General features: G+C 49.6%; 5 protein-coding genes across 5 annotated transcripts; 2 read left to right on the forward strand and 3 right to left on the reverse strand.

Moving 5' to 3' along the window:
- Window positions 1–1,793: 1,793 nt before the first annotated feature.
- On the forward strand, window positions 1,794–5,173 carry N7473_000066 (glycoside hydrolase family 35 protein; the record flags this gene model as incomplete). The annotated part of the gene is made up of 7 exons (XM_057146006.1): window positions 1,794–1,928; window positions 1,988–2,064; window positions 2,131–2,433; window positions 2,499–2,880; window positions 2,929–3,063; window positions 3,115–3,787; window positions 3,843–5,173. 7 exons carry the CDS (start codon window positions 1,794–1,796, stop codon window positions 5,171–5,173), a joined length of 3,036 nt encoding a protein of 1,011 aa, XP_057013892.1.
- Window positions 5,174–6,830: 1,657 nt separating this feature from the next.
- Window positions 6,831–9,349, forward strand: N7473_000067 (Alpha-xylosidase; the record flags this gene model as incomplete). Its single annotated transcript, XM_057146007.1, has 6 exons — window positions 6,831–6,863; window positions 6,928–7,042; window positions 7,099–7,162; window positions 7,216–8,072; window positions 8,102–8,148; window positions 8,210–9,349. 6 exons carry the CDS (start codon window positions 6,831–6,833, stop codon window positions 9,347–9,349), a joined length of 2,256 nt encoding a protein of 751 aa, XP_057013893.1.
- Window positions 9,350–10,790: 1,441 nt separating this feature from the next.
- On the reverse strand, window positions 10,791–11,330 carry N7473_000068 (uncharacterized protein; the record flags this gene model as incomplete). Its single annotated transcript, XM_057146008.1, is given in 2 exon segments — window positions 10,791–10,982; window positions 11,001–11,330. The coding sequence occupies 2 exon segments, from the start codon at window positions 11,328–11,330 to the stop codon at window positions 10,791–10,793; spliced, it is 522 nt and encodes a 173-aa protein (XP_057013894.1).
- A 1,579-nt stretch (window positions 11,331–12,909) lies between these two features.
- On the reverse strand, window positions 12,910–13,179 carry N7473_000069 (uncharacterized protein; the record flags this gene model as incomplete). The annotated part of the gene is made up of 1 exon (XM_057146009.1): window positions 12,910–13,179. One exon carries the CDS (start codon window positions 13,177–13,179, stop codon window positions 12,910–12,912), a length of 270 nt encoding a protein of 89 aa, XP_057013895.1.
- An 814-nt stretch (window positions 13,180–13,993) lies between these two features.
- N7473_000070 (SGNH/GDSL hydrolase family protein) lies at window positions 13,994–15,173 on the reverse strand (the record flags this gene model as incomplete). Its single annotated transcript, XM_057146010.1, has 3 exons — window positions 13,994–14,227; window positions 14,283–14,915; window positions 14,976–15,173. The coding sequence occupies 3 exons, from the start codon at window positions 15,171–15,173 to the stop codon at window positions 13,994–13,996; spliced, it is 1,065 nt and encodes a 354-aa protein (XP_057013896.1).
- Between the last annotated feature and the right edge of the window lie 709 nt (window positions 15,174–15,882).

Here is a 15,882-nt window from a genome sequence, read left to right on the forward strand (position 1 = left end):
TCTGGCGCCAAGCTCTTAGATGAAGACGACCGTCAAAAGATCCTCCAGAAGATCCATAAAGAACCTCGAGTTTCTTACGAAGATCTACTTGCCGAGGTCAGTCACAAGTGCAAGAAAGACTCCATTGCCCGCCTTTCATGCGTTAAGAATCTCCGGAAGTAGCGGGTAATGAAAAGACCCTATCTTAAACCCGAGCACGCTGCTGCTCGACTTTCCTTGGCTTTCCGCTATCAACACTATACAAAAGAAGATTTTGAGAGAGTCTTTTGGTCTGACAAATGCACTACTAAATTACCAAGGTAATTCCCTATGCTAAGGAAACGTGTCTAAATCGGGTTGAGATTACCCGTGGGTAGGTCTTGGCATCCCCCATCAAAAAATCCACTACCAAAACCAGACCCCTTAGGGTTTACCCCTTCTTGTCCTAAATCCTACTATCCAATCTAACAGAAGGATGGGTTAAATCATTCTTATAAAATATCTAAAAGCCCCGATCAAATTATCAAAAGATCTAGCGTAGTTAGAGGCGGGAGGGGGGACTTGTTAAAACATCCCCCCATTTGTTAAGACGAGCAAGAACAGGTGGACATGCGGAAGAAGTACACCAAGGCCGGCGACGAGGAGGACCGATTCAATGCGACTGTTTAAGAGGCCAGATTTGGCCTTGATGACCAGCCAACGCCTTTGATTTTCTTTACTGGTTTTGAGCGTGATTTATTTCTTAAGGGAGCTCGCTCGCTCGCCGATTGTACTAAAAGCAATACCATGGAGATTTACCCATTTGAAGATGCCTGAGCTCGAGATTTAAGGTCAACCAGAGTTGCTTGTTGGGCCGAGGGGTACAGTATCTCTTGCATGGGTTCTAAAAACGCTTGGAATAATAATCGTCCGCGAAAATACCCGAAACTGCCGCTTTGGACAATGCGTATCCAGGATGCGCAACAGAGATTCATCGGGCTGCATTGTGCTGGGTAAATTCGAGCTGGGAGTCTCCCCCCTGCAGCCTTGGCTCCAGTTTTAAATGAACTGGCACGCATTCTTGAGGCGCTCCAAGTCCATCGCCATGATTTGAGAAACGCAGTTGACTCAAAAGAACACGGACGGAAGGTGATAGCCCGATCTCCCTGAGCCGTGAACAACCAGCAATACGAACTATCCCCAGGCTCGAGTCGTCCATCGACTCCATACAGATGTGCTTTTTGAGTTGCGGGCTGTTTGGCGGGGCAGCTCTATTCCGCTGTTTCTCCCGAGGCCAATCAGCTTCTCCTCACTCCGTATAATGGACCCTAAACACAACAGCCTTCCGGTCCACCGGATGTGAAGAAATCTTGTCGACCAATCGACCCTCCTCAGGAGAAGTCCCTCATCGAACCCATCTCGAATCCACCAAACCGCATTGTGACCTTGCAATAAGCGGAAAAATTCGCCTCATCTGCGACGTTGTGCCTTGCTGCAAAAATCCATGCGCCCTCCAGGCATAGCGCTAGACTCTGAGAGTCAACACCCGCCCCGTCCCTGTCGATGATGGAATGACGAAATTTCCCAAAGAGGAGTTGAACTGTACTATCGCTCTAGCTCAAGGCCGAAAGCTCCAGCCAAGGTCCAAATGCACGAGAGGAACGGGGAGAGCAATAATACGAGTACGGTAATGTCGGAGTAGACGGCATTGTATATAGAGGCCCGCCAATCCCTTGCGGGGGAGAAAATACAAGTCGCTGAAGTTGAAGCTCCCTCAATCGTGAGCTTTCCTAAGGCGAAGGTCGCGTCCATCCTCTCTATTGTCGACACTCATCATGAAGCTTGTGTCTTCGTGGGTTGTAGCCGCATTAGCTGCACAAGCCGCAAGTGCTGCTATAAGCCATAAGCTCGATGGTTTTACCATCCGGGAGCATGCGGATCCCGCGAAACGGGCTCTCTTGCAAAAATATGTACGTTACGAGCGTGCGAGGCTCATTTACCCTGTGGTACTTATGTTGACCAACTATAGGTGACCTGGGACGAGCACTCGCTATTCATCAATGGCGAGCGATTGATGATTTTCAGCGGTGAAGTTCACCCATATCGGTATGTTGTTGCTTATATGGAAGCAGACACAACACTGGAGAAACACTTTTCTAATATAGTATTTAGTCTCCCCGTAGCCTCCCTATACATCGATATCTTCGAGAAGGTCAAGGCGTTGGGATTCAATTGCGTGTCATTCTACGTCGACTGGGCTTTATTGGAAGGCAATCCAGGCCACTACTCCGCCGAGGGCATCTTTGACCTACAACCCTTCCTCGATGCGGCCAAGGGGGCTGGTATCTACTTGCTGGCTCGTCCTGGTCCTTATATCAATGCCGAGGTCTCTGGTGGTGGCTTCCCCGGCTGGCTGCAGCGAGTCAACGGCACTCTGCGGACTAGCGATGCGGCGTACCTGAAGTCGACCGATAAGTATGGACACTGTCCCGCTGATAGTGAATGTGAATAGTGTCTTGAATACTAACGACTGCCATTAGCTATGCTTCCAACATTGCTGCCACTATTGCCAAGGCACAGATTACCAATGGTGGCCCAGTCATTCTTTACCAGCCCGAGAACGAATACTCTGGTGCCTGCTGTGGCGTTAGCAACTTCCCTGACGGTTCCTACATGCAATACGTCGAGAATCAGGCCCGCGAAGCAGGGATTGTCGTTCCTTTCATTAACAACGATGCCTGGACTGGTGCCCATAACGCTCCCGGTTCTGGTGCAGGTGCGGTCGACATCTATGGTCACGACAGCTATCCCCTGGGCTTCGATTGCGCCAATCCTTCCACCTGGCCTAGTGGCAATCTTCCCACATACTTCTATAACAGTCATGAACAGCAGAGTCCTTCTACTCCGTACTCTCTGGTCGAGGTATGTTAACCATTCCCTGTTCAGTGATTTAGCACTAACGTTTTGTAGTTCCAAGGTGGAGCGTTCGACCCCTGGGGAGGAGTTGGCTTCGCAGGGTGCGCGGCTCTTTTGAACCACGAGTTTGAACGAGTGTTCTATAAGAACGACTTTAGCTTTGGCGTTGCCTTCTTGAACTTGTACATGGTATGTTGCAAGCAATCAAACATAGGAAACGAGGATGCTAATGAGCTATAGATCTTTGGTGGTACCAACTGGGGCAACCTGGGCCACCCTGGCGGTTACACCTCGTATGACTATGGCGCTGCTATCTCCGAATCGCGCGATATTACCCGCGAGAAGTACAGCGAGCTGAAACTACTCGGAAATTTTGCCAAGGTCTCACCTGCATACCTTGTGGCTAACCCTGGAAGCTTGACTACCTCCGCGTATACCAACAATGCTAACCTGGCTGTGACTCCTCTTCTTGGAAGCAACAGCTCTGCTTCGTCGTTCTTCGTGATCCGCCACTCGGATTATACCAGCCAGGCTTCAGCCCAATATAAGCTCACCGTCCCGACCAGTGCTGGAAATCTGACTATTCCTCAACTTGGTGGAAGCCTTACCCTGAGTGGTCGTGACTCCAAGATTCATGTCACTGATTATGACGTGGCTGGCACCAACATCCTCTACTCTACTGCCGAGGTCTTCACCTGGAAGAAAATCAACAATGAGAAGGTTCTTGTCCTGTACGGCGGCCCTAGCGAGCACCATGAATTTGCGGTTTCCGGCGAGTCAAGTAGCTCTGTCGTTGAGGGATCCTCCTCAGGCATCTCTTCGAAAGAGGTTAGCAATGCACTTGTTGTTGCTTGGGATACCTCAAGCACACGTCGCATCGTCCAGGTTGGAAACTTGAAGGTCTTCCTTCTTAGTGAGTAGCATGGAAATTACACTTGATCCATACCTTATTAACCACAGACTTTTAGGCCGAAACTCTGCCTACAACTACTGGGTGCCCCAGCTCCCCACCAAGGGCAAATCCCCTGGCTTCAGCAACCAAGAAACTACTGCCTCGTCTATTATTATCAAGGCTGGCTACCTCGTGCGGAGTGCCTACCTTGACGGTAATGACCTACACATCCAGGCTGACTTCAACGCTACCACTCCTATTGAGGTAGTTGGCGCGCCATCTGGAGCTAAGAAACTGGTCATCAACGGCGAAAAGACCCAGTTCAAGGTCGACAAGAATGGTATCTGGTCGACCAGTGTAACATATAACGCACCAAAGGTCCGACTCCCCGATCTGAAGAAACTGAAGTGGAACTCCATCGACACTCTCCCTGAGCTGAAGAACACCTACGATGACTCTGACTGGGCCACTGCTGATCAAGCCTACACCAAAAATACCGCCTACCCGCTCAAGACTCCAACTTCTCTGTTCGCATCCGACTACGGCTTCAACACTGGTACCCTTCTCTACCGAGGCCACTTTGCAGCAAATGGCAAGGAAAAGACTTTCTTCGTCCAGACCCAGGGAGGTAGCGCGTACGGCCACTCGGTCTGGATCAACGAGACCTACGTCGGCTCCTGGGCCGGAAACAGCATTGACAGCAACCACACTGCCACCTACACTCTGCCCACCCTGCAGTCAGGCAATAACTACGTTATTACCGTTGTCATCGACAACATGGGTCTGGACGAGAACTGGATCATCGGTTTAGAGGCAATGAAAAGCCCCCGCGGCATCCTCCAGTACTCCCTCTCTGGCCAGGAAGCCAGCGCCATCTCCTGGAAGCTGACTGGCAACCTGGGTGGCGAGAACTACCGCGACACTGTCCGCGGTCCCTTGAACGAGGGAGGTCTGTACGCTGAGCGCCAGGGCTTCCACCAGCCTCAGCCGCCCACCAAGGGCTGGGGCTCTAACAGCCCATTTACCGGCCTCAGCAAGCCAGGAATCCACTTCTACAGTGCCAGCTTCGATCTGGACCTGCCCTCCGGCTATGATATCCCAGTGTACTTCAACTTCGGTAACGACACCTCCACTCCGGGCGAGTACCGCGTGCAGTTGTACGTGAATGGGTACCAGTATGGCAAGTATGTGAACCACATCGGCCCCCAGACTAGCTTCCCCGTCCCCGAGGGTATCTTGAACTACTGTGGTACGAATTGGGTTGCGCTGAGCTTGTGGGCTCATGGGGATAATGGTGCCAAGCTAGATAGCTTTGAGTTGATCAACACTACCCCCGTGCTCACATCGCTGGGCAAGGTCAAGTCTGTGAACCAGCCGAAGTATCAAGCCCGGAAGGGTGCCTACTAGGAGATATTTATGGATAAGTGATGATTGCGCAAAGACCCGGGGAGACTTTTGTGACAACATTACGCAGAGTATATACGCAACCATCAAGTGCACATACTTGTTCAATGTCACATCTGCCAAATATGCCCTTAGTCATACATATCCCTCTCTCTTACAAATTACTATACAAAACACAGCGGAAAGTGGGTCACTCAGTATAGCCCTTATCTAGCGGTAAGTTACCACTCCATGTCTTGAGTATTCTCGATAGAGAGAAAGTGAGTAAACGGATTTCGTTTGCTTTGTTTGCCATTTGGGTACCTGGATCGTCATTCATGAACCACATCCTGGATGCGAAGGTGTCAGTGAATATAGCTTCCAGTCCTTAACGCACGCCAAAAATGTACTTTTCGGCGATACCCAGTATTTTGTTCTCAAGGTTGGTGTATACTGCTCTGATTTGACACAGTAGCCTTAACATGGGCAAGATGAGACATCTGGTGTTATTGTGGCACTAGATTCCGAGCTAAAAAATTACAAGGCCCTTGACCGTCGGCCAGACAGTTCTGGCCGGTATGAATCGCGTCTACAGTAGGCACTTCACCTACCCCGCTGTGGGATGGAATCGCCGAACAGTAAACTTAGTATCGGGCATCGGTCTTCCTAGTTAAACAGTTCAGAATTGAGGGTTGTCCGCTCATCCAATCATAAGGCTTCAAAGCCGCCAGCTGGGCCACCGGCCCTAGATTACGATATTTACGTTCTCCTTCTATTGAGTGATATTACTTTGCACAATAACGCCACAATTTATGGTAGTTCGTACTATTGTTCACTTGTCCTGCCCCAATTATTCTTTAGGATTTGCCGGATTCCTCTTGCGGCGGTGTTTGTCTTAGTCTCTTGCCTGGGCGCGGTTGCGAAGCGTGTCCCTACCTCGGGATTCGAAACGTTCGGCCAATAGAAGAGGGTAAAAGCAACCCATGTCAAAATAAAATAATCCAGCATTCAATAGTCCCAGCCAATAGCTCGACTTTCACGCCGCCATTTCCGCTTTTCACCGATGCTATTGTGTAGAGAAATCGCCTCCATAGACTTTTCCCGCCTTAACCATGTGGAGTAACACCGAAGAACCTCTTTCAAGCGCTAATGTCCTTAACTTTGTAGATGGACTCTCAATTCAGCACTAGCTTGAACCCCGAAACGGTTATCACATGTAAAGTATTACTCTAACATCTCCCAGTAATTTGGAGATTGACTTAGGCAGTGACTTTTTGGCTAATTCAACTCCGGCGAGGGTTAGGTGGGTTTCGTCCAGTCAAGATACCGCCATAGCAATCTGCTCATACTCGGTACAAGCCCTGAGAAACTGTGCGGTGCCCCGCTACGACTACCAGCAGAACAGCACAGTGGATTTACCCCACTCGCGCGCTATTAGGCTATTCTAGACACAGACCCTTGTCAAATAAGAGAATCGAGAAGGGCTGAGAAGACGAAAACAGAGATATAAGCATCCCTCTGCACCTCATCCTGCTCCCATATTCATTACTCCCTTCTCTTGCTTTGCTTGATAAGAAGTGTAAGGGAAATCACGACCTTGGGGGCTACTCCCAGGAGGATAATCACGGTTCTACACTTTGGGCTATAGTTCTCCTACAAAGGATAACGAGGTCGAGATAAGATGAAGTTCACAGAAGGAATGTGGTGCCTTCGGGTATGTGAAGACAATTTACACGCCGTAATTAAGATCGGAGATATGTTAACTACTCGACTTGCAGGAAGGCGTTCGCATTGAGTGGATGAGCAACGTCGAGCGACTGCGCGTTGAGAATGAAACTGTTTACATACTTCTCAATAAACACCAGAGGCACCGCGGAGATACATTGAATTCGCGTACGTATTTACGATAATTCCAAGTCTGTATACCTTCCATACTCACCTACGCACAGCCACCGTGTCGGCGCAAGTTACTTCCCCGCAGGATGGAATTATCGGCGTGAAGCTCATGCACTGGTAATACTCACGCATCCTGGTAGTGCAGGCAGGCAAGACTGACTCCTAACTAGGGCAGGACAAGTGAACGATAGTACGTACTATCACTTAAACACAACCTCCGGCCACACCAATATCACCCACGATAACCTTGCCAACAAGCTCAAGTACACCAGTGGACCTTTAGCTCTGGATATCAACACCACAGCCAACGAACTTGACTTCGTCTTCTGCTCCCTGAGCGGTAAGAAACTCACCGGACACTCGTTCCGCTCAATCGGCTACGTCGCAGATCAACGCACCGAGGCGCACCGCTACGAAGACGGCCTCTACGCCGCGAAGCAAGGCTATATGCTCGCAGAACTAGATCTCTCCGTTGGCGAAAAAGTCTACGGGCTGGGCGAGCGCTTCGGTCCATTTGCCAAAAACGGGCAGACAGTCAACATATGGAACGAGGATGGCGGTACTAGCTCCGAGCTAGCATACAAGAACATCCCGTTCTACATCTCCTCGAATGGATACGGTGTGTTCATCAATCACCCCGGCAAGGTCAGTCTAGAGGTGCAGTCTGAACGGACTACTCGAGTCAACATCTCTGTTCCGGACGAGGAGATAGAGTACTTCATCGTTTATGGCGACTCGCCTAAGGATATTCTGCGAAGATATACTACTCTAACGGGGCGTCCAGCGTTGGTCCCATCGTGGAGCTACAATCTCTGGCTGACGACTAGCTTTACGACGAACTATGATGAGCAGACAGTAACGGCATTCCTTAACGGATTCCGCGACCGCGATATTCCGCTAGGTGTCTTCCATTTCGACTGCTTCTGGATGAAGTCATACCAGTGGTGCGACTTCCAATTTGATGAGGAAATGTTTCCTGATCCAGTCGGGTATTTGAAGCGATTAAAGGGGCGTGGACTACGAATTAGTGTTTGGATCAATCCCTATGTCGCACAGGCCTCGCCGTTATTCGAGGAAGGAAAAAGAACGGATACTTCATCAAGGTCAGCTGGAACTCCGCCCCTCGCTCCACGCCACCCTTACAGCTTTAACCCACTCATATAGCGCATTGACGGCTCTGTCTGGCAATGGGACTTTTGGCAAGCCGGCATGGCTATCGTCGACTTCACTAACCCAGCCGCTTGCACCTGGTTCAGCACCCACCTAGAGCGACTTATGGATATAGGCGTCGACAGCTTCAAAACCGATTTTGCTGAGCGTATTCCCGTAAAGGGCATTAAGTACCACAACGGCGCTAATCCGGTACGCATGCATAACTACTACGCCCTCCTCTACAACCGTATTGTCTATGAGACTGTCTCCGCCCGCGTTGGCCCCAACCAGGGCCTTCTGTTTGCGCGTAGCACCGCCCCGGGTGGACAAGCGTATCCTGTCCACTGGGGTGGCGACTGCGAAAGCACATTCGAGGCAATGGCTGAGTCGCTACGTGGCGGGCTGAGCCTTATGCTATGTGGGTACATTTTCTGGGCGTCTGATATCGGCGGGTTCGAAGGGACCCCTTCACCGGCGCTATATAAGCGGTGGGTACAGTTTGGATTGTTCTCGTCGCACTCGCGACTACATGGGTCATCGTCGTTCCGTGTGCCCTGGATCTACGGCGAAGATTGCTCGATTGTGTTACGTGATTGTGTGAAGCGCAAAATTCTTCTTACGCCGTATATCCTGGCGGAGGCTTTGCGCGGACATCGCGATGGGACACCCCTGATGAGGGCGCTTTTCTTAGAGTTTCCTAAGGACTTGAACACGTACGCTATTGATACGCAGTATATGTTCGGGTCGAATTTGTTGGTTGCGCCGGTTTTCAACGAGGCCGGTGAGGTTACGTTTTACGTACCCAAGACTGAGGAAGGGACGGGGAAGTGGACATCTTGGTTCGATCATTCAAAGTCGTATGTCGGTGGACAGTGGTATACTGAGACCCATGATTTTGCCACGATGCCTATCTTGATTCGCCCAGGCTCGGTAATCATGACGAACCCTAAGCTCAAGACGCCCGAGGAAGATGCGCTAGACGGGATACAGTTGCTGGTGAATGGCACTTTGCCCGCTGAGTCCGTCGTCGAGATAGTGAACCCGGGCCAGACAGACCAAGTTCTTAAGACCCTTCGGTTGACTAGGACTTCTGATAATAATGATATAGAAGTGGACTGCCATGGGATCGGGCTGGTGTATCTGGGTCGATGAACAAGAGAAGCTCTGTTTCCGCTGGTGGGCAAAGATTTTTGTATAGAGGGTCATTAACTGCTTTCAAGAAGTCATCTTTAAAATGAAATTGTTCAAATATCAATATGTATGTTGAAAAGTGAACACTGAGACGTAGCCCGCTCACCGCCACCGAAAGATACACTTTGACAGCGCCCACGGCACTGCTGGCACAGGAAGCGGAAGCGAAGAGAGAAGAGGGAGACTGAGTCACTTGGTCTATCTAGAACAGGAAGACGACGACGACTAAGATAAGAAGAAGCAGAAGGGAACAGAACAGGTCTATAAGGCCCTGAAGCACAAAGGAAAGGAACAGGCCTAGACCTGGCAGGAAATCACCGGCCTGCTTCATGCAGGGCCAAAGAAGACGACAAACCCTGCAAACCCTCGAGGTCAAAGGGATCGAGTCATCAGTAAACGTTGATTTCTCCTGCAACGATCGTATCTCCTTCGCGCAGGCGGCCGGAAAACCCTCGGCCATTGCGTGTTTCATCATATTCTTCCAACCATCAGGCGTATGGGGAAGATCGTCTCGGTGGCGTTACAACGGCTTCTCTGTGTATAGTGCTACAGCGAATATACGCAGTAGCTCTGGTGGGTCGTCTTCAACCGCCGGCAAGGTTGTTGCGTACGTATGATAATCAGGATCTAATCTTAGTTTTCTCCTTCTGCTTCCTTCGATGATATTAGCTGCCTCGTTCCCGTCATTCCTTCGTGTGTGTAGCTCGCTATATAGCTGCTGTTACCTATCGGAGAGCGCATCAGGATGATCTTCTTCGGCAAGGCCCTCATGCGGAGAATTTGGCTCTGCCGACTAGTCTTCTTCCTCGCAGACGTTCCGTTCCTCAGGCTGAGTTATTGGCTGCTGGTCTACCTCCTAAGCAGCGGCAGGGCTAAATTCAGTGGTATTCTGCTCCTCTAATAGTCTCGGTGGCAATTCTGGTAGCTCTTCTGTCGGAAATGAGCCAGGCAGGGTATTATTGGGAGGATCCTGGTTTACCGGTAGGTAGCCTCTCTCTCCAGGTTCTGGGGTTATCGGTGTAGCCACCCCCTAAGGTATATTACAGTCTCTCTAGTCGCGAACTTCGTGTTGTATATTATCCTCTTCTGGGATCGCTTCCTGCTGGCCTTCCTGGCCTTCCTGATGGCCTTACTGGTGGGTCCGCCTGCATATCTTCCTAGGTGTTTCAGTTGATAGATTCGGTATGGATTCCAATCTCCTCGCTAATTACCTCTCGCTCTTCTTCCTCGGTCAAAATCGTCGGTTCAGGCTCAGGTAGGGCTGTCTCTTCCCAGTACTGCACATCAGGGTTGCATTCCTCGATTCATCGAAGTATGCATCTCTTACAACCCCTATCTTCCCGCTCGCGGGGAACCAGATCTTCCACACTTTTGATGCAACGTATCCAACGAGGAAACCGATTTATGCACGGGGGCCGGTCTTTTTGATGCGTGGGATATTGCGGATACGGCAGTACAACAGAGAGCTATACTCGCGCAGGTTGGCTAGATTAGCCTTCTTCATCCTCTCGCCGCCGAAATCTCTTCGTGCATCATCCCATGGCACGATCCAGCGATTCTCCTGCTTCAGGTAGGTAGAGATACGATGGAGAATCTATACAGCATTGCTCACCATCTCTAGCCAAAGTTCCTTCGGTAGCTTGCTTTCGACTTGCAAGTGTCTCGCCATAGTCAAAATCACTCCTCCTGATCTTTCGGCAGGGCCGTTTTGTTCAGGGTGATAGGGGATACTGTGCGATATAATGATGCCGATATTACTAAGGAAGCTTTCGACCACTAATCCAGCAGCCTTCTCGTTGTCATAGTGAAACGCTCTGATTGGCAGTTTCCACCAGTTCCTGACGATAGCAATGAAGTTTCTAACACCCTCTCTACACTCCCATTCATGTTCATGAGGGTATAACCAGTGGAATCGGATGCCTTCAACGTAGAAATGCGTCATCCACTGATGTCGGTTATATGCAGGGGGAACTCGAACCAAATCGAAGTGAATTCGGCCGTCTCTCCCAAAGTTTTGGCCAATTGTTCGTCGTGATATCTGTTTGGTTTTGTTTGAGAGATTACAGACCTAGCAAAGTTCTCCTTCTTCGGATAGTGTTTCTGGCAGATCTTCGTTGATTTTGACACCATCTACCATTTCGTCAGTTTTCTTCATCACATGCGTGGATACGTGGGCCAATCGACGATGCCAACGATCTGCTGAGGCCTCCGAAACGAGTGGTTTAACCGATCTTCGTACGGCGTGTGCGTGGGCAATAGTTTCTGGTGAGGAGCGAGGCTCTCTCGGTTGATGGAACGCCTATATCCCTAACGACTTCATGAGACGTACACTAATGACTGATTCGCCACTATAATCAATAATGCACTCGTTATCCTCGTCCCAGCGAACACCTTTCTCCTTCAGACCTGAGTAAGACATCAAATTGGTATGGAAGTTAGGCGAATATAAGACGTTGCTAAGCTGAATTGGTCGAGTTGAGCCGCCAGGACCTGCTCCGGTCATAATACCGCTTCCAACCACCTTTTACTGCAGTGATCGAATCACCTGTCTTCAGGCCTGATTTTATCGGTTTGATGGTAGTGAATAGGTCTCTCTGGTTGCACACATGCACTGATGAGGCAGGATCGAGGAACCAACGTCGTCGAATATCATCGTCGGCGTTTCCTGTTGTCTTCACGCTTTGATACACCTGTTCGATTGGAAAGCTCGTGGTGAAGAAGGAGCCATACAATTGTGCGATATTGGCCGTACTCGTAGCTGGCCTCACTCCGTTCTTCTCGTTGTGTTCCTTGACAGGTTTCTCTATCCAGGCTTTCCACGCAGGGTCCTTCGCAAGACGATCTTCCACTCGCTTCGCAGACCACTAGTTAGGCTGCAACAGGTTAATAGAGTGTTGATTGATTGATTGATTGACTCGCTTCGCAGTCGTCTCAAACCCTCTTTATCAGGGTATGGATCTCGGTTAATCACCCAGCACTTCCAAGGTTTGTGATAGCGGTTACCACATAGGCAATTTCGTTTCGAAATGGGTGGTAAGGAACGTTCTCGTGGCGGTTCCTGCGCTTGCTACAGTGGTTGTTCTGATCTAGCTTCCTCGAAGCCTTGCAGCGTTGAAAAGGATGCTTTTCAGATCGTGCTATTATGTTCGCTCTCTGAGGTTTTCGATCAAATCGCGAGTATCCCACTCCTCCTGGTGCAGCACGATCGCTTCAAACTTTAGCTGCCACAAAATGGGAGTATATCTTTGACAGCGCGGAGGAAATCCTTGTTGGCATTTTTCAACTCTGGCAGATCTAAGCTCACACCTTGCTCTCTTGGTGAATCCCATTCTTTGATCCACTGGTCGATATCGGCTCCTCTCTTTGGTGGTGATGCCGATAAACGCTTCCATTGCGCTCGAATATCTTCTGCCGCTGTTGATCGGCCAAATCGGGTTTGAATATACACAAGACGCTCGTACGGGGTTGGGTAGTTCAACATCGAGGTGTGGTGAGCTGGATTCAAATTGGAGATGATCCATTCATTGATGGCCTAGGCTCTTGCTCTGTTGTTGTTCCCATTCGGCTAGGTCGAGCTTATAGATGTCCATACGGTCTCTCCAATCTCGCTTTGCCGGATCGTTGCCTCCTTCGGGGTATTGAGGCCTTCTTGACTTGCGAATCGTTCTTTCAAGATATCGTTCTTCGGTGTGAGGGTCGATCAGATTCCATACCCTCTTCTGCCGTGCATAAATCTTGCTTCGTGAGAAATTCCTCCATTGCGTTGGATCCTTCAGTTTCTCGCCCTTCATGGCGGAGACAACGGTTGACTCCATATAGATCGCGTTCTTCTGTTGCAGTTTCGATCGATAGGAAGGTGGTCAGGGGTAGACGTCTGTCCGGTTTAGCTACCTCGGTAAACCTGCGTATAGCCTCAATTGACGAATATACCCCTCTCAATGGCGACTCAGGCTCATAACAATCGGAATACTGCTTCGTAAATCATACTGCGCAATAATCAGATATCAACAAGTCTGAATTGCTATAAAGCCCCTATCGGGCAATTTATGTGGGCATGATAATGACTAATCTAAGTGGGAGATGTTAGTAACTATCTCCATTCTCCGGTCTCCACTACTGCTGTTGTTCCGGCATCCCCGGTCATCCACGTCCCATGTGCGGCTTGCTTGGATGACCCATTTGAATGAATACGACCTCTACTCTGACCTATTTGGCCATCATGGGGCTCTGCGGGGCGACGCCGATCGTATGTCTCCCGGTCGACGCTTACCGCGCGGCGTTGCCATTGAAGATATGTTACTGGAGATTCCTACACCCACGGCGGCACGACGTGCTGAGCAGAAATGCGCAAGCAGTACTGAAGTAAAATTTTACACTGTATCATTCTCTCTACAACTAGCCTGTCCAAAAAGCCAAGTCACAAGCTTACCTTACCTTTTAAGTCTTTACGGCAGCGCGGGCAGTGTCCCAGCATTCGATACATATAGTCTGCAACACTAGAGATGCAACCTCTAAAATTAACAGGCACATAGGTAAACAGCAGTTCGACTGCTGGATGAAATGAGGGGGGCACGAAGAAAGACTGAGAGACCCGTCTTCTTCCCTCTACCAGAAGGTTGCCCACTTGCTTTTCCCCTTCATGACATCAATAAAATTCCGTGCAATAATTTGGTTCGTCCGCTGCGATGGATGAAGCTCATCAAACCACAGGAAAGAATCTGGGCTGGGTAGCCTAGTGCACGTGGCTCCACTGAGATCACAATGTTTGTTGAACCCGGTGACATTGGCCGGAGCGCTCCCATTGAGGTATAATTTTGGGTTATTATAAATATCGGTAAACTTGCGAGAGTTAGATATGAAAAAATCTTACGTGCCTGCGAGGAGTTGAACATACCAACCCAAACATGTCCATGATGGCGAATTTAGACCCAGGATATCGGTTTCGGATTAGCAATTCGAAGGGAGTCTGATATTTGAAAGCATTGTTGACATTAACAACTTGTTCCCACATCCGATAACTGATCTCAGTCAAGTTGGTGGGCTTATCCGGCCAGTAGTGGTTCGGTCCCACGCCGTGATGTTCTGGGGTTGCGTATAGTGGGGCCAATTGCAACGGTGCTACATTCATGAGCACAAAGAAGCGACCGCCGTTCTCATAAACTTTATCCAAGGCTGAATAAACGCATGCAATATAGTCCAGAATTGTCTTATTTGCCACTTGCGAGTCAGTGATGAATGCGTAGTTACCCAGGTCATTCGTTCCGATCCATATCGAGTAAACTGTTTCGTGGGGTGGAATATGTAGGAATTTATCGCCAGAAGCAGCGACGTGCTTGCTATCTTCTATGTACGCCGGAACTTCATACTCCAGAACTGAAGGGAAGGGAGCATCGATGGGGGAGAAAAACCGATTCGTAATGTTGTTTGAACATGCAGCCCCGCTCACTGCATAGTCGTAAAGATTTATTCCGGCATGCTCAGCGACAAAGCGGGCCCACGTGTAGCCACCGGAGGCAGTATCATTATTCTAAATTCATTGAGATTAGTAACTATCATGGTCTCGCGTCTCCCACGGACTTGCACGAACCCCTGGGTCAACCCATCCAATTGGCGGGCTCAACCCGTGATGCGCCATAAAATAGTTCATTCGGGATTCATCGGTGTAGCTATCTCCAAAGGCGACAAGGCTCTTGAATTGATGAAGTGACCAGATATCTTGTGAATTGGCCAGCGAAATGCCAAATAGGCAAGCGAAAGCTCCGAACAGACCACAAGGGTAGAACATTGTCAGGAAGTTGGGCGGATACGATCGGTGGGCAGAGTGATTGGCAGAGTGATTGATGGAGTAGTATTTGAATGAATAGTGAGCCTGGTCGTCTCTGAATCGCCCGGGTAAATTATGTGGGGATCTTCACTCCCAGAAACTTCCACCCCCTCTAGTTCCACCCCTGGCCCAATGACAACATCTTGCTATCACAATACAGTGCTATTTTTCTGTAAGTTGGTTGCCAATAATTGTTGTCCTTACTAGTGTACGAGAAGAGTAAGTTGCCAATTCATTCTCCCGACGATCTAATCCAATGAGAGAAAACTCAACCCGCCAAGTCCCCATCACCCCACACTGCTTCAGGTTACAGTCCAATCTGCGGAGCCCAAAGCCGCACAGAATTAACCAAAGGGGGTGGAATTGCACGAGTGGAGTCTCTCCCATGTCGCCGAATAAATGGCACCGTCGGCAGGTCTTGTGGGAATGCTATTTTGCCAGCCGGGCGCGGGGTTAGCCGCAGATGGCTAAAATAGGATATGGAGAAAATGAAGGGATCCAGTAACAATAATTCTTCAGAAAAGATAGGTAACGTAATCCACGGCTAAACGGGGGGAATTGCTACAGCTAGACACTACACCATTTTACTAAGTTAACGTATATCACAAGCGGGTGGCCCACACAAGCGAGTGGCCCGGCCCAAAACACCATAGTAAAGGGCAAGGTTCTT

This window comes from Penicillium subrubescens (genome assembly GCF_028828155.1).
Source record: "Penicillium subrubescens strain IBT 31985 chromosome Unknown utg000001l_segment0_segment0, whole genome shotgun sequence".
Classification (NCBI taxonomy): Eukaryota; Fungi; Ascomycota; class Eurotiomycetes; order Eurotiales; family Aspergillaceae; genus Penicillium; species Penicillium subrubescens.